A 22,650-nucleotide genomic window follows, 5' to 3' on the forward strand; every position below is an offset into this window, starting at 1 on the left:
TCGCGGGGGGGGGGAAAGAGAGCGCGGGGGGGGGGAAAGAAGAGCGCGGGGGGGGGGGAAAGAGAGCGCGGGGGGGGGAAGAGCGCGGGGGGGGGAAGAGAGCGCGGGGGGGGGGAAGAGAGCGCGGGGGGGGGGGAAGAGAGCGCGGGGGGGGGGGAAGAGAGCGCGGGGGGGGGAAGAGAGCGCGGGGGGGGGAGAGAGCGCGGGGGGGGGGAAGAGAGCGCGGGTGCGGGGGGGGGAAGAGAGCGCGGGGGGGGGGGAAGAGAGCGCGGGGGGGGGGAAGAGAGCGCGGGGGGGGGAGAGCGGGGGGGGAAGAGAGCGGGGGGGGGGGGAAGAGAGCGCGGGGGGGGGGAAGAGAGCGCGGGGGGGGGGGGAAGAGAGCGCGGGGGGGGGGGGAAGAGAGCGCGGGGGGGGGGAAGAGAGCGCGGGGGGGGGGAAGAGAGCGCGGGGGGGAGGGCGGGGGGGAAGAGAGCGCGGGGGGGGGGAAGAGAGCGCGGGGGGGGGGGTGGGAAGAGAGCGCGGGGGGGGGGGAGAGAGCGCGGGGGGGGGGGGAAGAGAGCGCGGGGGGGGGGGGGAGAGAGCGCGCGGGGGGGGAGGAGAGAGCGCGGGGGGGGAGGAGGAGAGCGCGGGGGGGGAGGAGAGAGCGCGGGGGGGGAGGAGAGAGCGCGGGGGGGGGAGAGAGAGCGCGGGGGGGAGGAGAGAGCGCGGGGGGGGAGGAGAGAGCGCGGGGGGGGAGGAGAGAGCGCGGGGGGGAGGATGAGAGCGCGGGGGGGGAGGAGAGCGCGGGGGGGAGAGAGAGCGCGGGGGGGAGGAGAGAGCGCGGGGGGGGAGGAGAGAGCGCGGGGGGGGAGGAGAGAGCGCGGGGGGGGAGGAGAGAGCGCGGGGGGGGAGGAGAGAGCGCGGGGGGGGAGGAGAGAGCGCGGGGGGAGGAGAGAGCGCGGGGGGGGAGGAGAGAGCGCGGGGGGGAGGATGAGAGCGCGGGGGGGGGAGGAGAGAGCGCGGGGGGGGAGGAGAGAGCGCGGGGGGGGAGGAGAGAGCGCGGGGGGGGAGGAGAGAGCGCGGGGGGGAGGAGAGAGCGCGGGGGGGAGGAGAGAGCGCGGGGGGGAGGAGAGAGCGCGGGGGGGAGGAGAGAGCGCGGGGGGGGGAGGAGAGAGCGCGGGGGGGGGGAGGAGAGAGCGCGGGGGGGGAGGAGAGAGCGCGGGGGGGGGAGGAGAGAGCGCGGGGGGGGGAGGAGAGAGCGCGGGGGGGAGGAGAGAGCGCGGGGGGGGGGAGAGAGCGGGGGGGGGGAGAGAGCGCGGGGGGGGGAGAGCGCGGGGGGGGGGGAGAGAGCGCGGGGGGGGGGAGAGAGCGCGTGGGGGGGAGGAGAGAGCGCGTGGGGGGAGGAGAGAGCGCGTGGGGGGGAGGAGAGAGCGCGTGGGGGGGAGGAGAGAGCGCGTGGGGGGAGGAGGAGAGCGCGTGGGGGGGGGGAGGAGAGAGCGCGTGGGGGGGAGGAGAGAGCGCGTGGGGGGAGGAGAGAGCGCGTTGGGGGAGAAGAGTGAAAGACAGACAGAAAGTCAGAGTCATTTATTCACAGCACAGGAGGCCATTCGGTCCATCAAGTCCATGCCGGCTCTTCATGGAGCTATGCAGTCAGTCCCACTCCCGGTGTGATTCCCCTCGACCTGCAAGTCTTTTTCTCTCAGATGGCCATCAAACTTCCTCCTGAAGACATTGATCATTTCCACTTCTACCAGCCTTGTGGGCAGCGAGTTCCAGGTCATTACCACCCGCTGAGCAAAAAAGTGCTTTCTCATATTCCCCCTGCACCTTTCAATTTGTACCCCTAGTCCTAGAAAGGGAAGAGGGAGAAGGGGGAAAGGATGGACAGCGAGACACAAAGAGTGCGGGGAGGGCAGAGAGATCAAGGTTTCTCCTGACAGATGGAAACCTATCCAGAATACTATGCATTGCAACATCAGGTGTGCTGGCAGTGATTTTCTACTTATGCAAGCAAAACAATACCAGGTATGTCACTACATCAGTTTTCAATATAGTGAGGAGGAAAGTAAGTCAATAAATTAGTCTTCTCATTTAAAGCTTCTTGACAAAAATGCACATTTGTCATTGTTTTGATAGGATAAATTTTATTGCCTTAATCTTTCAGAAAATGTCTCACTGGCCCCCTACGTATGACAAAAATTGTAATGTGGCCCCCCACGCAAAAAGGTTGGACACCCTGATCTAAATCAATCCACACCTCAAAATATAAATCACATAAAAAAACTACACTGTCCTGTTAAATTTGTATTTGAGAGAAATCAGGCTCATTACATCATTAAAGAGAGAGATATATATTAAAAGAATGACCATTCCAACAGTGAGAAATTAACGATAATCAGGCAATGCAGCTGGAAGAATCATTACTACATTTCTAAAAGCAATAATCTTTCACGGTTCAAATCAAGTGATATATAAAAAGTCATTTATAACATGTTTCATCACCGCTCAATGCAACTAATCACATTACATATCTCTGGATAATATTAAAAATGAATCTTCATCTTTCTCAAGTACAATTAATTAGTGTAGAACCAGCCAATGCTAACCTCAGAACAGTTGTAATAGCTAGCGCTGTTTTTGTCTTGCACATCCGCTCCCCAGGCCACGCAAAACGTGAGGGGATAAAAATCTTTGTGAGTTGGCTGTTTGCTGTTAGCCATAAGGTTCCCTCTGTAGAACAGTTCTGATGCAAGACTAATGAAAGAACAGAAAGGAAAGATTAAATTGACACAGCTACAAAAAAAATACAGTACCGTTCAGTTAACCCATGCGATACATAATCTCACTCATTTAAATGAAGGGCATTTGCTCAAAATTCACATTGAAATACCAGTTCTATTGGAATCTCAGGGGAAAACATCAAGTGCATACTACTAAATGCACTTCAGATACAGCTCTAGATGGTGCATTGCTCCACTTAACTATAAATGCTACAATGTCAAAACTGACCAAATTAACTGGCTGATATAGAAAGATCCCATTCCAGCAAAGAGTATACAGCTGAACACCCTGTGTAGATTATCCAGTGGGGATCCATTGTGGACACAAATTAAACAGATAGCATTATTCATCCACTTACATGTCTTTTTTCTAAAAGACAGGTATATTTCATGATTTTACACCCTCCACCTTAAAAAGTGGAGCTGCGCTCCAGGTCTACAGAAAAGAGACAGAAAATGGCAGAGGGGAGAGCAGTCTTAATGATTAAGGATGAAATCACTTCAACAATAAGGGAGGAGAATATAACTAGGGGTAAGCAGGCAGTGGAGACTTTCTGGGTGAAATTAAGAAATATAAAAGGATTTAAGACTATAGTGGGAGTTGTACACTCCTGGAAGTAGCTGTGAAGTGGTAGCTTGCATAAATGCTGACAAATGCAACAATGTTTTAATGGGGGAATTTTAACTTTCATACAGATTGGGACAAGTGGATGAGCACAAGTCTGAAAGATAATGAACTTTTTGATCATGTCCAGGATAGTTTTCTGAAATAATATGTCCTAGAACCAACAAAGGAGAAGACCATATTAGATTCAGTAATGAGCCAGATTTAGCAACAGCCTAACAGTGTGTGAACATTTGTTTAATAACAACTGTAATATCATCGAGCTCAATGTAGAGTTTGAAAGGAAGAAACGTGAAACAGCCATAAGATTCTAGATTTAGTTAAGGCAGACTTCAATGGGATGAGACCAAGACTATCCACAGTAAACTGCGCAAATCTCTGAATGAGTAAAACAACAGAAGATCAGTGGGAGGTGTTCGAAAAAGAATTTAATGATACAGAACCAGTTTAAACCAATAAAGGGCAAGAGTTCTACTTGCCATAAGAGACAGACATGGACAATTGAAGAGGCAAGAGACAACATAAAACTTAAAAGAAAAAGCATACAAAAATACAAAAAATAGTATAAATCCTGGCAAATAGGAAAGATGCAAAGAGCAGCAACAGGTGACAAAACAGATAGCAATAAATTATTAAAGAAACTTAAGGGACATCAAAATCAACACAACAATTTTTACAATTTCATTCAGAAAAAGACGGTGGTGAGAAGCAATGTGGGCCCCTTGAAAACTGATAACTGATGTTGTCAATGAAAATAAGGAAATGGTGGACATGCTGAATAATTACTTGCAATAGTATTTACAATAGAGGAATAGGTCAGTATGCCAGACATGCCAAGGAAACTATAACTGAATCAGGGACAGGGGTTTATCATAATTAACATAAGCAAGTTAACAGTAATGAAGAGATTATTGGAACCAAACAACAAATTCCCAGGACCAGTTGGTTTCTATCCTAGTGTTTTAAAAGAAGTAGGTGAGAACATTATCGATGCCCTAACTCCCAATCTTCCCAAGTTTTCTCCATTCAAGAACCATTCTTTTAAACTGGAAAACTGCATATGCTGCTCCTCTATTTAAGAAAGGTGACAGTAAGAAACCAGGGAATTACAGACCAGTCAGCCGAACATCAGTTGTCCGGAAATTGCTCGAGTCTATAATTAAGGATATGGTGAATGAACACCTTGAAAAATTTTACCTTATCAAGGAGAGCCAGCATGGATTTGTAAAGGGTAGGTCATGCCTGACAAATCTTAATTTTTTGAAGAGGTGACTGAAGTAGTCGACAGGGGAACGTCTATGGATATTGTCTTCCAGAAGGAATTTGATAAAGTCCTTCATAAGAAACTGTTAGCTAAAGTTGAAGCTCATGGAATTGAAAGTAAATTATTGGCCTGGTTAGGAAATTGGCTAAGCAGAAGGAAACAAAGACAAGGCATAACGAGCAGGTATTCTCATTGCAAGATGTGACGAGTTGTGTCCGGCAAAGATCTGTGTTGGGGGCCTCAACCATTCAATGTATTCTTTAATGACTTAAATGATAGGATAAAAAGTCACATAACCAAATTTGCTGATGATACTAAGGTAGGCAGTATTGTAAGCTGTGTAGATAGAAGCAAAAAACAAAATATTGACCAAACTTGGAGGTGTGACAGACAGTAAGGATGATACCAATTGACTGCAACAGGACAAGATAGGCTAACAGAATGGGCAGACAAGTGGCAGATGGAATTTAATAGAGAAATGTGAGATGATGCATTTTGGCAAAAGGGATAGGGAGAAGCAATGTAGACTAAATGGTACAATTTAAACCAGTGTACAGGGAAAGATGGACCTGGAAGTTCATGTGCATAGATCTTTAAAGGTAGCAGAACATATTGAGAGAGTAGCTGGCAAAGCATATGGGGATCCTGGGCTTCATAAATAGAAGTATGAATATGAAAGCAGAGAAGTTATGCTAAACCTACACAAAACTCTGGTCCAGCCACAACTAGAGTATAGCATCCAGTTCTGGTCACCACACTTTCGGAAGGATGAGAGGGTCCTTGAGAGGGTGCAGAGGAGATCTACCAGAATGGTTTCGGGGATGAAGGATTTGGGCTGCAAGGTTGGGTTGGAGAAGCTGGGGTTGTTCTCCTTGTAACAAAGGAGTTTAAGGGGAGCTTCGACAGAAGTGTAAAAGATTCTGACAGGTTTGGAGAGGGTTGATAAAGAAAAGCTATTCCCATTAGCTGATGGTAGAAGGACTAGGGAGGCACAGGCTCAAGGTTTTGGGCAAGAGATGCAGGGATGATGTGAGGAAGAACTTTTTTATGCAGCGAGTGGTAATGACCTGGAACTCGCTGCCTACAAGGGTGGTTTAAGCGGAGACAATGAATAATTTCAATAGGAAATTGGATAGGCACGTGAGGGAAATAAACTTACAGGGCTACAGGGACAGAGCCAGGGAATGGGACTTATTGGATTGCACTGCATGGACTTGTTGGGCCAAATGGCCTCTTTCTGTACCGATATGCCTCTCTGACTATGACAGATTAAGTGAATGGGCAAAACTGGCAAATGAAGTTCAATGTCGGCAAATGGATTTCAATATAGGCAAATGTGAGGTGATCCACCTTGGACCTAAAAAGGATAGAGTAGGGTACTTTCTCAATGTGAAAAGCTAGAAACAATGGAGGTCTGAAGAAGGGTCACTGACCCGAAACATTAACTCTGCTTCTCTTTCCACAGATGCTGCCAGACCTGTTGAGTGGTTCCAGCATTTCTTGTTTTTATTTCAGATTTCCAGCATCCGCAGTATTTTGCTTTTATATTGATAGATTTTTGTTAGCCAAAGTTATTAAGGATACGGGGAAAAATCTGTTCCATGGAGTGAGGGCAGATCAGCCATGATCTCACTGAATGGTGGAACAGGCTTGGGATCTCAATAGCCTGCTCCTGTTTCTATGCTCAGTCACTGAAGACACCCTACAAGGCTGACATTTAGAGTCATGATAACTACAAAAAGAACAAAACCAAAGAAACTACGTGAGCGGGAAGGGCTGCATAAACTGTTATGGGGGTAGCACGAGGGGGCTAAACCTTCCCTCTCCAACAGCCCACAAATTTCCATTCAGTGGTTGTTCAACTGCAACTTCAACTGTGAAGAATGCCCTGAAATTACCGTGAACACTAGGAGGGTCTTTTGTGACAGAGTAAATGCTCGCTGTTCCACCCAAACACAGCAACAAAATTCATCTCTGGGTTAACATTTCAGTGGGGCGGGTGGGGGGGGCGGCGGAGAAACAGGGATAGCTGTGAGAAGGTGCAAGGCATTGCATGCTGTCTGCTCATGCTGCTTCAGTACCACTAGTTGAGACACAACATTACAGTAAATGTCCCAACAGTTTTGGGCTGTCTAATTGAAAGGAAAAGGCTAAAGTACATTGGGGTGATGGGAGAACCAGGAAGTCCGACTGCTTATCACATGGTCTGGAAGTGCAGGACAATTCAATAAATTTCCTTTACTGTCTCAGAGTTTTTTTTTCGGGCTACCACCATCATGGCAGATTTATATTAGACAACAGCGTTGACTGCACCACCTATTGCCATAACTGCATATAGATGTTGGAAATTGAAAATAAATTTTGAGACAGAGCCTGACACAGAAGTTGTCATTGTTTTTTGAAACAGAATGTTGCAACTCACTCAGATTTTTCTAATAGATGGTTCATTAATGTTATGCGAACACTGAATGACCCACTCCAAATGCAGATTTTAAAATTGCTGAAGCAAGGTTCAAGTCTCAAATTTTAAACATGAAAATAGGAAAAGGAAATGCATTGAATGATATTACAAATGAAATCATACAAATGAACCAATAATGAGAGCCCAGATGTTATTGCTGGTGACATTAGCAAACAAGCATCAAATTCTCAGGTTAGCGTCTCCATTGCAATTTGGACAGAAGAATGTCACGTGAGCTTGATCAGTACTTGCTCACTAATATTAATGACAGTAAATTCTAGACTGTGGTGCAGTACATTGTCACCTGATATTGAGCTACTGCTGATAACAGGAGAAGAAATAATGAGTCACAGTTCCAAAATGAAGACCACAAAGTCTCCCACTTCAGAAACCCACAGTTCTAACAGATTTTATGGGTGGGGATGTTTAAGAAGAAATATTCAGGCGTGGACTCTGGATGGAGCAGTTTCAATGCCCCAGTGGCCTTTTTTCCATTCTGAACCTTAAGCACATTGTGGATTTCTCCCGTTTTCCTCGGGTGCTGGTTTTAGAGCAATTTGAAGACCAAAGAGAAGGAAGGCCCCCCCCCCACTCTCTCTTTTAAGCCAAGTCCCAGGGACCCACGGAAGCAGCTTAAGCCTCAAGAGAAGATCTCTTCAACCTTCTAGTACCAGAGAAGCAAGTTTGAAAGTGTGTATTGGGCCCCAGCAAGAACTATAAGACCACAATTCCAAAAAAGGATTTTACAACAAAACAAAAGACAGTTACTGAATTCCATTTACGTCTCCAAACAACCCCCCCCCCGTTTATTCTTTATCCCCCACTGTATCTATTTGTGTGTCTGCTTCCCTCGTATGCATTCTAATGTGGTTGAGCTGCATATTTTAGTAACTTTAACTGAGTTAGAGTGGTCATAGAGTCAGAGTTATACAGCACAGAAACAGGCCCTTCGGCTCATGGTGTCTGCACCGTCCATCAAGCACCGAACTATTCTAATCCCATTTTCCAGCACTTGGCCCATAGCCTTGTATGCTATGGTGTTTCAAGTGCTCATCTAAATACTGCTTAAACGTTGTGAGGGTTCCTGCCTCTACCTCTTCAGGCAGTGCATCCCAGATTCCAACCACGTTCTGAGTGAACAATTTTTTCCTCAAATCCCCTCACCTTAAATCTATGCCCTCTGGTTATTGACCCCCCACGAAGGGAAAAAGTTTCTTCCTATCTAACCTATCTATGCCCCTCATAATTTTGTATATCTCAATCATGTCACCCCTCAGCCTTCTCTGCTCGAAGGAAAACAACCCTAGCCTTTTCAGTCTCTCTTCATAGCTGAAATGCTCCAGCCCAGGCAACATCCTGGTGAATCTCCTCTGTCCCTCTCCAGTGCAATCACATCCTTCCTATAGTGAGATGATCAGAGCTGTACACAGTACTCCAGCTGTGCCTAACTAGCGCATTATACAGCTCCATCATCACCTCCCTGCTCTTATATTCTATGCCTCGGCTAATAAAGGCAAATATCCCATATGCCTTCCTAACCACCATATTTGCCTGTGCTGCTGCCTTCAGTGATCTATGGGCAAGTACACCAAGGTCCCTCTGACCCTCTGTACTTCCTAGGGTCCTACCATCCATTGTATATTCCCTTGCCTTGTTAGCCCTCCCAAAATGCATCACCTCACACTTTTCAGGACTAAATTCCATTTGCCACTGTTCCGCCCATCTTAGCAGCCCATCTACATCATCCTGTAATCTTAGGCTTTCCTCCTCACTATTTATGACACCACCAATTTTCAAGTCATCTGTGAACTTACTGATCATACCTCCTATATTCACTTCTAAATCATGATTGTACACTACAAACAGCAAGGGTCCCAGCACCAATCCCTGTGGTACACCAGTGGTCACAGGCTTCCACTCGCAAAAACAACCATCGACCATCATCCTTTGCCTCCTGCCACTAAGCCAATTTTGGATCCTATTTGCCAAATTGCCCTGGATCCCATAGGCTCTTACCTTCTTAACCAATCTCCCATGCGGGACCTTATCAAAAGTATTACTGAAGTCCACGTAGACTACATCAACTGCTTTACCCTCATCTACACACCTAGGCACCGCCACAAAAAAGTCAATCAAGTTATTTAGACACGATCTCCACCTGAAAAAGCCATGCTGACTATCCCTGATTAATATAATAAAAGCAAAGTACTGCAGATGCTGGAAATCTGAAATAAAAACAAGAAACGCTGGAAATACTCAGCAGGTCTGGCAGCATCTATGGAGAGAGAAGCAGAGTTAACATTTCAGGTCAGTAACCCTTCTTCAGTTTTTATTATCCCTGATTAATCCCTGTCTCTCCAAGTGGAGATTAATCCTGTCCCTCAGAATTTTTTCCAATAGTTTCCCTACCACTTATGATAGACTCACCGGCCTGTAATTACCTGGTTTATCCCTGCTATCCTTCTTGAATAATTGTACCACATTCGCTATCCTCCAATCCTCTGGGGCCTCTCCTATGGCCAGAGAGGATTTGAAAATTTGTGGCAGAGCCCCTGCTATCTCCTCCCTAACCTCACATAACAGCCTGGGATACATCTTATCTGGGCCTGGGGATTTATCCACTTTTAAGCCCGCTACAACAGCTAATACTTCTTCCCTTTCAATGCTAATATGTTCAAGTATATCACAATTCCCTTCCCTAATCTCTACACTTACATCGTCCTTCTCCATAGTGAACACAGATGAAAAGTAATCATTTAAAACCTCACCTACGTCCTCCGGCTCCACACACAAATTGCCACTTTGGTCCCTAATGGGCCCTACTCATTCCCTCGTTATCCTCTTGCCCTTAATATACTTATAAAACACCTTAGGATTTTCCTTTATCTTGCCCGCCAGTGTTTTTTCATGCCCCCTCTGCGCGCTCCTAATTACTTTTTTTTTTAAGTACCCCCCCTATACTTTCTATACTCCTCTAGTGCCTCCGCTGTTTTCAGCCCTCTGAATCTGCCATCAGCCTCCTTCTTTTCCTGATCCAATCCTCTTATATCCCTTGACATCCACAGTTCCCTGGACTTGTTGGTCCTACCCTTCACCTTAACGGGTACATGTTGGCTCTGAACTCTCACCTTTTCCTCTTTGAAAGACTCCCACTGGTCTGATGCAGACTTTACTACAAGTAGCTGCTCCCAGTCCACTTTGGCCAGATCCTGTTTTATCATATTGATAAACTTACAAATTTCTTGTTTAAACCTAAGACCACCTGTCTGGTTGGTTCATTTACAGTTACAATTAAAGAGCGATGACTAAGAACTCACTGAAGTGTTAAGCTAAAAACACAGTGTTTTAAAAGTTAAACCTTGTTACGACTAAACCAGGAAAGGGGCAAGAAGGGAGCCTGAGACCCCTTCCTCACCCGGTCATAACACCTGTACAGAGGAAAGTGGCTTCATGTTTCATCCCTGATACGTGCAGAGTTGTCCATGCTCATTTAACAGTATATGGGTATTACAATCAGCCTGTGCCTCCTTTGGCTAAGGTTCACACACCTCATCTCTATCCAGTCAGTAATCCTTTTGGACGCTGGGTGAGGATAGGAAGAGTCCAGGCTATGATGACACCACAGTGTAATGGCCCACCAATTCTCGTGCAAAGAAATGTCTGCAGAACTACATCCCAAGATAAGTTATCCTGGAGGAGGATGGGGGGAGAAGGGATAGAAGAAAGGAAGCAGCAGCAGGGATATTACTAGGAGGAAAATAGAGGAGTGAGCAGAGAAAATTCCAGGAAATGGAAAGCATAAACTGTGCAATTATGCAACCTGCATAAACACCTGTATCAGTATTTGAAAAAGAAATTAAAAGTAAATACAATAGCCCCATTTTGATCCAAATGCGAAGTGTCCAAAGATTCTGACTGCAGATTATGATGCCAGATGATACTGCTTTCAACAACATGCAGATGCAGTCAAGTATTAATAATGGTAACCAAATCTCTCTCACTAGCTCAGGAACAATCTGAAGTGGCACACTGTCTAGCAGCATGACAAATTTACAAACTCAGACACATTACCATAATTAAATGCATTTTCAGATAAAACATTCAATGTAGCAGCTGAAAAGTTTCAGCAATACCTGATGATGACTTCATGTGATCTGTACTGTTCTGCCAGTGATACATGACAGCAGAAATCAGGTGGATACAGTTGTGATAAGCGCTTGACCAAAGAAATATGGAGGTTTCGTTCTCGAGCAAATTCACTATATACAACAGGATTGAGCTGTAAGGAAAAATGGGAGCTGGTTTACAGATTTAAATCAAAACTGTTTTCATTCATATTCCAAACTAAAATAGCAACATGCAAATTATTTTGTGAAGCAAACAACATGCACTTTCCCAATGGCTCAGCAGGTGGGTGAGCCAAACAAACCAGAAAGGTTCCAGCTCGGCTTAATTCCACAGTCTGTGTGAAGTTAGCTAATTTGAGGCACCATAATTAACCTCAGCAACCCTGAATTATGGAAGTTGGCGGTGGGGGGAGGTGAAGGTAAACAAAACTCCTGCTCCTCATCATCTCGACTGAGTTTTGGTGTTAGTGCTGATCTCCACCTCAACGGCATTTTCCCGCACTATCCCCATATCCCTTGATATCTTTAAAATCCAGAAATCTATCAAGCTCTGTCTTGAACATACTCAATGACTGAGCCTCCACAGCCCTCTGGGGTAGAGAATTCCACAGATTCATCACCCTCTGAGTGAAGAAATTTCTCATTCCAGTCCTATATGCCCTACCTTTTATTCCAAGACTGTTTTTCCTGGTTCTAGACCACCACCACCCTCCCCCCAAGCCAGGGGAAACATCCTTCCTGCATCCACCTTGTCAAGCCCTGTAAGAATTTCGTACGCTTCAATCAGATCACCTCTCATTCTTAGAAATTCTAGAGAATACAGGCCCAGTTTCCTCAATCTCTCCTCATAGGACAATCTGCCATCCCAGGAAACAGGCTGATGAACCTTTGTTGCACTCCCTTTATGGCAAGTATATCATTCCTTAGTTAAGGAGACCAAAACTGTACACAATACTCCAGGTGTGGTCTCACCAAGGCTCAACACAATTGCAGCAAGACTTCTTTACTCCTGTACTCAAATCCTCTTGCAATAAAGGCCACCATAGCATTTGCCTTCCCAATTGCTTGCTGCACTTCCATGTTTGCTTTCAGTGACTTATGAACGCCACCACCCAGGTCCCTCTGGACATTAACACTTCCCAATCTCTCACCATTCTTTTGCCAATTACCTTACATCTGAGCCCTCTGGTATCAACCCTTCAGCTGCTGAAAACGGTTTCTCTTTATTTACTCTATCTAAACTCATTTTGAACACCTCTATCAAATCTACTTTCAGCCTTCTCTACTCTATGGAGAACAACACCTCTCATTCTGAATGTATTGGATACGCACTCCAGCTGGGGTCAAACTAGATTGTTTGTATATTGTTACAAGTGCTTCCTTTTTTTGTTAAATTTTGAAGATTTGTGTTTTAAAACGGAAAAGGAGTCCATGGATTTTTTTAAACCAGGGTCACAGAGGTCTGGATTGTAAACAGTTACTGGAAGGCACCTGTCTTCAATTAATTACCCAGCAGGGGTTGTTTTTGACTTGAGGAAAGATGCTTACGAAGAAGTGACAGGTCAAGATTGAAAGGGGTCAGGAGGCTTATGACATTGGTTTGGTTTCGTTTTAGACAGTGAGTTGGGATAGGGACAATGGTTTGAAAAGACAGTTGGAGAAAACTTGCCAAGGGAGAAAAACTCCACTCAGTCTGTTCCAGCTCTTTGAAAAAGCCCGCCGGCTTTCCATCTCTCGAGAAGGTTGGAAGCAAATGTAAGAAACTGCCTGAAACCCCTGTTCTTCAAGAATTAGCAAGTATTTTGGCCAACATTTTTTTTGGGGGGGGGGGGGTGGGGGAGGTTTGTACTAGAGCTGTAAAGGGTAAATGGCTTTATTTTTTCAGTTAACCAGTTTGTTTGTGTGTGTGTGTGTGTTTGTATGTGGGGCTAAGGTAAAAAGGGAACTTTTATATTTCGATCTGTGTGTTTATGCTTTGCTTCATTACTGGTTAAGACTTATTTAATAAACTGATAATTTTGTTGTTTATTCAAGAAACTTGGTTGGTGTGTTTAATTCTGGGATAAAATTGAGTCTATGATTGACCGTATCGGTAATTGGGAAAGAATTTAAATATATATAGTGACCCATGGAGAAGTGAAACTAGAATAAACAATGCATTCTTCCGCCTCAGTCGTAACAATATGTATTTAGCATAACTTCCTGGCTTTTGTACTCTGTGGTTCTATTTAGAAAACCCAGGATTGTATGCTTTACCAACAACCTAATTGTGGAGGAAAATGCATGTTAGAAATATTTTGCTACATTAGAGATAGAAAAGTAGTCTATATACAAAAAGGAGAATTTTTTTTTTTTTCATTCATGGGATGTGGGCATCACTGGCTATGCCAGCATTTATTGCCCATCCCTAATTGCCCTCGAGAAGGTAGTGGTGAGCTGCCTCCTTGAACCGTTGCAGTCCATGTGAGGTAGGTACACCCACAGTGTTGAAACAATTAATAATAAAGAAACCTTTAATGCATTTTCATTCCCTTTTTGAACTGTTAGAGGATTAAATGGTGAAGCGTTTCCACTGCTGTTCTCGGCTGAATTTTTCTTTAGGTTGACGGGGGCCAGGGAGGGGAAGAGAGGCAGTAGTGACTTTCCTTTCACTTTGACAAACCATATCCCAACTCAGTCCCAACAATCCATCTCATTTTAGCAACTGGTTGCAAGACCAGCAACTGCTGCAAGAAGTGGCTACACAATAAAACAAGCCTCTCTTCTTCTGTGGAGAATAATGGTAATAAAATCCTTTTCAATCATCCAATGCCTTGGATCTTCAGTGCACAAATATTCCCTCTTTGCATCCCAAACCAAACTATGCCTCATACAACCTAACTCCTCCACAGTGAATTTGGCAGGATCTGGGAATGAGATGTTCCCACAGCGACCAGCAGTGCATCTACAATTGTTAGGCATGAGGTATGATTCAGTGGATTGAGTCAGTCTCTGTCAGCTTTTCCTCTCCAACTACCTCCAAGATCGAGCACCTCATATTTATGCATTAACGATCAGCAGAGATTGATTTGCCCAGTTTTCAAAATAATCCTCACACATATATGTCAGGACTGAAGCCAGCCAATTCTATGGGGTTGCAGGGAGAGAATGTCACCCTGCTATTGATGAGACACATATGAACTACAACTACAAATGTCCTGAGACGGTGAAGTTTGTCCCTTCGCAGCTCAGAGAGGCAAACACTGTCCAGTGTTGTCAGATGAAAAGGGAGCTCTCGAATGGAAAAAAAAATTTAGCAACCGTTTATTTTTACATTAAGTTATTACTGAAGCCTCTGAATAGGCAATAACAGAAAAGACTGAATTTATGATTAGATTTGGCTCTGTATCTTCTACCGAATAGAATCATGGAAAGTTTATGGCACAGAAAGAGGCCACCTGGCCCATCATGTCTGCTCCGACCCAAACAAAAAAAGCCACCCAGCCGAATTCAACTTTCCAGCATTTGGCCCATAGCCCTGCAGGTTACAGTACTTCAGGTGCACATCCAGGCACCTTTTAAGTGAGGTGTGTTTTTGTTTTTACCGCGATCATCCTTTCAGGCAATGAGTTCCAGACCCTCACCACCCTCTGAGTGAAAAGATTTTTCCTCATCTCCCTTCTAACCCTTCTATCAATCACTTTAAATCTATGCCTCCTTGTCACTGACCCCTCTGCGAAGGTAAATAGGCCCTTCCCATCCACTCTATTCCAGGCCCCCCACAATTGTGTACAACTCAATCAAATCTCCCCTCAGCCTCCTCTGTTCCAAGGAGAACAATCACAGCCTATCCAATCTTTCCTCATCGCTGCATCTTTCCGGTCCTGGCAACATCCTCGTAAATCTCCTCTGTACCCCTTCTAGTGCAATTACATCCTTTCTTTAATGAGGTGACCAGAACCGCATACAGTACTCAAGTTGTGGCCTAACCAATGAATTATACAGTTCCAGCATAACCTCCCTACTCTTATAATCTATGCCTCAGTTAATAAAGGAAAGGATTCCATATGCCTACTGAACCACGTTATCGACCTGTCCTGCTACCTTCAGGGATGTGTGGACATGCACTCCAAGGTCCCTCACTTCCTCTACACCTCTCCACATTCTCCCATTTATTGTGTATTCTTTTGCTTGTTTGACTTCCCCAAATGCATCACCTCACACTTCTGAGTTAAATTCCATTTGTCATTTTTCTGCCCACCTGACCAGTCTATTGACATCTTCTGGCAGTCTACAGCTATCCTCTTCGCTATCAACCATGCAGCCACTTTTTGTGTCAGCTGCAAACTACTTGATCATTCCCCCTACATTTACGTCCAAATCATTTATATGCACCATAAAAAGCAAGGGACCTAGTATTGAACCCTGCAGAACCCCACTGGAAATAGCCTTTCCGTCGCAAAAAACACCCTTTTGTTTCCTGCCACTGAACCAATTTTGTATGCAGCTTGCTACATCCAACTGGATCCAATGGGCTTATTTTTTTTAAACCAGTCTGCCATGTGGGACTTTGTCAAAAGCCTTGTTAAAATCCATGTAGACCACATCAACTGCACTACCCTCATCAATCCTCCTGGTTGCTTACTCAAACAAAATCAAGTTAGTCAGACATAACCTTCCCTGAAAAAATCCTTGATTAATCTGTGCCTTCCTAAGTAACAGTTTATCCTGTCTCTCAGAATTGATTCCAATAACGTGCCTACTACCAAGGTTAGACTGACTGGCCTATAATTATTCGGTCTATCCCTTGCTCCCTTTTTAAACAAAGGTACGTTAGCAGACCTCAAATCTTCCAGCACAACACTTGTATCCAGTGAGGATCAGAAAATGATGGTCAGACTTTCTGCTCTTACCTCTCTGGCTTTTAACAGCCTGGGCTGTTAATCTGGCCCTGGTGGTTTATCCACTTTCAAGGATTCTAATCCCCTTAATACTTCCTCTCTCCGTATGTTCATCACATCCAACACTTCACAGTCCTCCTCCTTACCTATAATATCTGCACTGTCCCCCTCTTTTGTGAAGACAGACGCAAAGTACTCATTAAGAACCATACCCACACCTCCCACCTCCACACATAGATTACCTTTTTGGTCTTTTATGGGGCCCTACTGTTTCCTTAGTTACCATCTTACTCAATGTATTGATAAAACTTCTTTGGGTTCTCCTTGATTTTACTTGAATATTCTTTCATGCCCCCTCTTAGCCTTCCTAATTTCTTTTTTGATTTCACCCCTCTGTCTTTTCTCCTCTCAGCTTTCTGTAGTATTGAGTTCTTTCCTTTTCTGCTTTGTCACAACCCCACTGCTTTTATGCTGATTTACCTTCAAGCAGCTGTTTCCAATCCACTTTTGCGAAATCACTTATCAGCTTAGTAAAACTGGCCTTCGCCCAATTTAGAACTTGAACTCCTGTTCTATCTCTGTCCTTTTCCATAATTACGTTAAAACTGAATAATGATCACGACCACCAAAATACTCTCCTGCCACTCCTTCCACCTGCCCAGCTTCATTACCAAAACCAAGTCCAGAACCACATCCTCTTTTGCTGAATTCACTACATACTGGCCAAAAAAGTTCTCCTGAAAGCAACTTAAGAATTCCGTTCCCTCTATTCCTTTCATATTAATTCTATCCCAGTTAATATTGGGGTAGTTAAAATCCACTATTACTGCCCCTATTGTTTTTGCACTTCTGAGAGATTCACCTACATATTTGCTCTTCTATCTCTCTCTGACTGTTCAGGGGTCTCTAGTACACGCCCATTAGTGTGACTGCCCTTTTTAGTTCCTAAGCTCAATCCATATGGCCTCAATTGATGATCCTTATGACACATCCTGCCTCCTCACAGCTGTAATTGCTTCTCTAACCAAAATTGCCACCTTCCTCCCTTTTTATCCCCCATCTTGTCTGAAAACCCTGTAACCAGGAACATTGTGCTGCCATTCCTGTCCCTCTTTAAGCCATGTTTCTGTAATAACTATATCATACTGGCACATTTCTATCTGTGCCCTCTGCTCGTCTGCTTTATTTGCTATACTCCTTGCATTTAAGTATATACCCTTGAGCACTGCCAAATTCTTTTCTATTTTCTATCCTTTGTTTCCTCTGCCTTCCAGACCATCACTAATTTTCTGCCTTCCATTTCTGCCCCAACTGAGTCTACCTTCAGGTTCCCAGCCCCCTGCCAAACTCGTTTAAACCCTGCCCAACAGCACGAGCAAGCCTCCAGTCAAGGATATTGGTCCCAGCCCTATTCAGGTGCAAAACGTCCAGCTTGTACAGGTCCCACCTCCCCCAGAACCTGTTCCAATGCCCCAGGAATCAAAAGCCCTCTCTCCTGCACCATCTCTCCAGCCACGCATTCATCAGCACTAACCTCCTATTTCTATACTCACTGGCACATGGCACTAGGAGTAATCCAGAGATTACTACCTCTCGGGTCCTGCATATTAATTTCTTAGCTAGCTTCCGAAAATCTGCTTTCAGCAGGCAGAATAATCTGTCTCAGCAGTGTTTATACTGCAAGAGAAATGAGTAATGGGACTAATCCAAATAAAGAATAATTACCTGGAGGAAAATCCCTCCATAACCAAGAAAAATATGTGTACACGTTATTACAGTCCAAGTGACCAGGGACAGTCGCCTGCTGTATTGAGCTAGTTAAGAAATTCCCAACTGAATCTTATTGTAGGCCTTTGCTGAACAAAAGCAATGCTTCACCAGACATTTATTTTACTTCTGTTAGGGAAATCAGTTCAGTGCAGTGGAAGTTTTAGCATTTTGAACAGCTGCCATTTACTGTGAAAACACTGCAGCGTCTAAAGGTTTTTAATTTTTTTTTAATTTATCTAATGCGAATAAGACATTACAAACCCTATTGCTTAATTGTAGGAGAGGCATAACCAAAATCAATCCATACAATGAGTTCAAAATCATTGAATAAATCTTCATAATCAAGTGAGTTTTCAAAGTCACAATCTGCTTTAGTTTAATAATTATTTCAAGAACTTCAAGACAATGGGGTCAAGTAGCTTAAGTTCAGTTTTAACTCCAGTCCATGCAAGACGCCTTTGACCATCTAGGCAGAGGGCTTATGCCTGGAATAGTCAGAGCAGCTAGCAGCTATAGCAATGATATGGGAGGAACTAGCTTCTTTTTCCGACAGGCATCCTAACACTGCACCCATTTGGAGGGGCACCTGAAAGTGGAAGCAGGCTTTGCACCTCCAAATTAAGTGGTAGAAAGTTGGAAAAGGGACAGAAAGCAGAAGCTAGTGGCAAATGGTTATTTTTCAGACTGGAGGTAGATATATGATGGTGTTCTCCAGGGTCAGTTTTAGGACCACGACTCTTTTTGATATAGATTAATGGTCTGGACTTGGGTACACAGGGCATAATTTCGGAAGGTTCCTGCAGACCGGAAAGGAGCAAATGTAACCCCACTATTTAAGAAAGGAGTGAGAGAGAAAACACAGAATGACAAACCTGTTAATTTGACGTCAGTAGTAGGGAAAATGCGAGAACCTTTTCTTTTCATTCATGGGATGTGGGCATCACTGGCTAGGACAGAATTTATTGCCCATCCATAATTGAACTTGAGAAGGTGGTGGTGAGCTGCCTTCTTGAACCACTGCAGTCCATGTGAGGTAGGTACACCCACAGTGCTATTAGGATGGGAGTTCCAGGATTCTGACCCAGCGACAGTGAAGGAACGGCGATATAGTTCCAAGTCAGAATGGTGTGTGACTTGGAGGGGAACTTGCAGGTGATGTTCCCATGCATCTGCTGCTCTTGTCCTTCAAGGTGGTAGAGGTCGCGAGTTTGGAAGGTGCTGTTGAAGGAGCCTTGGGTGCGTTGCTGCAGTGCATCTTGTAGATGGTACACACTGCTGCCACTGTGCGTCGGTGGTGGAGGGAGTGAATGTTTGTCCATGGTGTGCCAATCAAGCGGGCTGCTTTGTCCTGGATGGTGTCGAGCTTCTTGAGTGTTGTTGGAGCTGCACCCATCCAGGCAAGTGGAGAGTATTCCATCACACTCCTGACTTGTGCCTTGTAGATGGTGGACAGGCTTTGGGTAGTCAGGAGGTGAGTTACTCGCCGCAGGATTCCTAGCCTCTGACCTGCTCTTGTAGCCACTGTATTTATATGGCTACTCCAGTTCAGTTTCTGGTCAATGCTAGCCCCGAGGATGTTGATAGTGGGGGATTCAGCGATGGTAATGCCATTAAATGTCATGGGGAGATGGTTAAATTCTCTCTTGTTGGAGATGGTCATTGCCTGGCACTTGTGTAGTGCAAATGTTACTTGCCACTTATCAGCCCAAGCCTGGATATCGTCCAGGTCTTGCTGCATTTCTACACAGACTGCTTCAGTATTTGAGGTGTCGCGAATGGTGCTGAACATTGTGCAATCATCAGCAAACATCCCCACTTTTGACCTTATGATTCAGAGGTGGTCATTGATGAAGCAGCTGAAGATGGTTGGGCCTAGGACATTACCCTGAGGAACTCCTGCAGTGATGTCCTGGAGCTCAGATGATCGACCTCCAATAACAACAGCCATCTACCTTTGCGCTATGTGTGACTCTAACCAGCAGAGTTTTCCCCCTGATTCCCACTGACTCCAGTTTTGCTAGGGCTCCTTGATGCCATACTCAGTCAAATGCTGCCTTGATGTCAAGGACAGTCACTCTCACCTCACCTCTTGAGTTCAGCTCTTTTGTCCATGTTTGAACCAAGGCAGTAATGAGGTCAGGTGGCCCTGGCGGAACCCAAACTGGGTATCACTGAGCAGGTTATTGCTAAGCAAGTGCTGCTTGATGGCACTGTTGATGACACCTTCCAGCACTTTGCTGATGATTGAGAATAGACTGCTGGGGAGGTAATTGGCCGGGTTGGACTTGTCCTGCCTTTTTATGGACAGGACATACCTGGGCAATTTTCCAGATTGCCAGGTAGACGCCAGTGTTGTAGCTGTACTGGAACAGCTTGGCTAGGGGTGCGGCAAGTTCTGGAGCACAGGTCTTCAGTACTATTGCCCTAATATTGTCAGGGCCCATAGCTTTTGCAGTATCCAGTGTCTTCAGTCGTTTCTTGATATCACGTGGAGTGAATCAAATTGGCTGAAGTCTGGCATCTGTGATGCTGGGGACCTCAGGAGGGGGCCTGAGATGGATCATCAACTTGGCACTTCTGGCTGAAGATTGTTGCAAATGCTTCTGCCTTATCTTTCGCACTGATGTGCTGGGCTCCCCCATCATTGAGGATGGGGACATTTGTGGAGTCACCTCCTCCAGTTAGTTGTTTAATTGTCCACCACCACTCACGGCTGGATGTGGCAGGACTGCAGAGCTTAGATCTGATCCGTTGGTTATGGGATCGCTTAGCTCTGTCTATCGCATGCTGCTTTGCAGTCTGGCATGCAAGTAGTCCTGGATTGTAGCTTCACCAGGTTGACACCTCATTTTGAGGTATGCCTGGTGCTGCTCCTGGCATGCCCTCCTGCACTCTTTATTGAACCAGAGTTGGTCTCCTGGCTTGATGGTAATGGTAGAGTGGGGGATATGCCGGGCCATGAGGTTACAGATTGTGGTTGAGTACAATTCTGCTGCTGCTGATGGCCCACAGCGCCTCATGGATGCCCAGTTTTGCATTGCTAGATCTGTTCGAAATCTATCCCATTTAGCACGGTGATAGTGCCACACAAAACGATGGACGGTATCCTCAATGTGAAGGCGGGACTTCGTCTCCACAAGGACTGTGCGGTGGTCACTCCTACCAATACAGTCATGGACAGAAGCATCTGCGGCAGGCAGATTGGTGAGGACAAGGTCAAGTAAGTTTTTCCCTCGTGTTGGTTCCCTCACCACCTGCCGCAGACCCAGTCTAGCAGCTATGTCCTTTAGTACTCGGCCAGCTCGTTCAGTAGTGGTGCTACCGAGCCACTCTTGGTGATGGACATTGAAGTCCACCACCCAGATTACATTTTGTGCCCTTGCCACCCTCATTGCTTCCTCCAAGTGGTGTTCAACATGGAGGAGTACTGACTCATCAGCTGAGAGAGGGCGGTAGATGGTAATCAGTAGGAGGTTACCTTGCCCATGTTCGACCTGATGCCATGAGACTTCATGGGGTCCGGAATTGATGTTGAGGACTCCCAGGGCAACTCCCTCCCGACTGTAGACCACTGTCCCGCCACCTCTGCTGGGTCTGTCCTGCCAGTGGCACAGGACATACCCAGGGATAGTGATTGCAGTGTCTGGGATATTGTCTGACAAAGGATGTTGTCATGGAAGTGTAGCTTCTATGTCTCCCTTGTTTAAAAACTATGGGGCCAGTGTACCTTTAAGACTGAGAGTTGTTCTCTCTCTCCCTGGGTACAGTGTGCCAGCAGCAAACCTGTTTCCTAAGCAACAGCAGGAGACCGAGAAAGGGCCACCTGCTGTAATGAATCAGTTAACTGTGTGTGAAAAGAATGCTAAAACCAGTCTGATCGGGAGACCAGCGAAGCGTGCTCACTGAAGGAAGGATCCCTCTTCTCCTAGCAGAAAATCTAAATTGACAACATCCTTAAGTTTATGGAGGGTGGAAGATGGTGGGCCGGCCAGGGGAGCATTGGAATAGTCAAGTTTAGAGATACAAAGTCATGGATGAAGACTTCAGCAGAAATGAGCCGAGGGAAGAAGGGAGTCAAGCAACATTATGGAGGTGGAAGTAGGCAGTCTTCGCGATGGTGCAGATGTGGTTGCAAACTAAACTCCCACAGAGCACATTGAGAACACTGTGAAATGAAACATGGAATCCTTGGTGCCAATAATTGAGGGATAGAGCACAAATGCATGGAAGTTGTGCTGAACCTTTATAGAACACTGGTTAGACTTCAGCTGGGGTACTGTGTTCAATTCTTGGCACCACACTTTAGGAAAGATGTCGAGAGTGAAGAGATTTTTTTATTCATCCTTGGGATGTGGGCGTCACCAATTGCCCATCCCCAATTGCTCTCGAGAAAGTGGTGTTGAGCAGCCTTCTTGAACCACTGCAGGTCATCTGGTCTAAGTACACCCACAGTGCTGTATAAGGAGGGAGTTCCAGGATTTTGACCCAGTGACAGTAAGGGAACAGTGATATCGTTCCAACTAAGGATGGTGTGCGACTTAGAAGGGAAATTGCAGGTGGTGGCATTCCCATGCACCTGCTGTCCTTGTCCCTCTAGGTAGAGGTCGCAGGTTCGAGGATGCTGTCAAAGGAGGCTGGGGGTGGGAGGGGCGGGGGGTAGTTGCTGCAGTGCATCTTGTAGATGGTATACGCTGCTGCCACTGTGTGCCCATGTTGGAGGGAGTAAATGTTTAAGGTGGTGGATGGAGTGCCAATAAAGCAGGC

At 45.7% G+C, this 22,650-nt stretch overlaps 1 protein-coding gene across 1 annotated transcript in view; it reads right to left on the reverse strand.

Moving 5' to 3' along the window:
* The window catches only part of LOC137383327 (probable helicase with zinc finger domain), a 429,894-nt gene that overhangs the window by 292,126 nt on the left and 115,118 nt on the right, over window positions 1-22,650 (reverse strand). Inside the window, 2 exon segments of the mRNA XM_068056011.1 lie at window positions 2,586-2,733; window positions 11,243-11,388. Of these exon segments, the coding sequence (XP_067912112.1) occupies window positions 2,586-2,733; window positions 11,243-11,388 (294 nt within the window).

Source organism: Heterodontus francisci, chromosome 24, assembly GCF_036365525.1.
Source record: "Heterodontus francisci isolate sHetFra1 chromosome 24, sHetFra1.hap1, whole genome shotgun sequence".
Lineage (NCBI taxonomy): Eukaryota > Metazoa > Chordata > Chondrichthyes > Heterodontiformes > Heterodontidae > Heterodontus > Heterodontus francisci.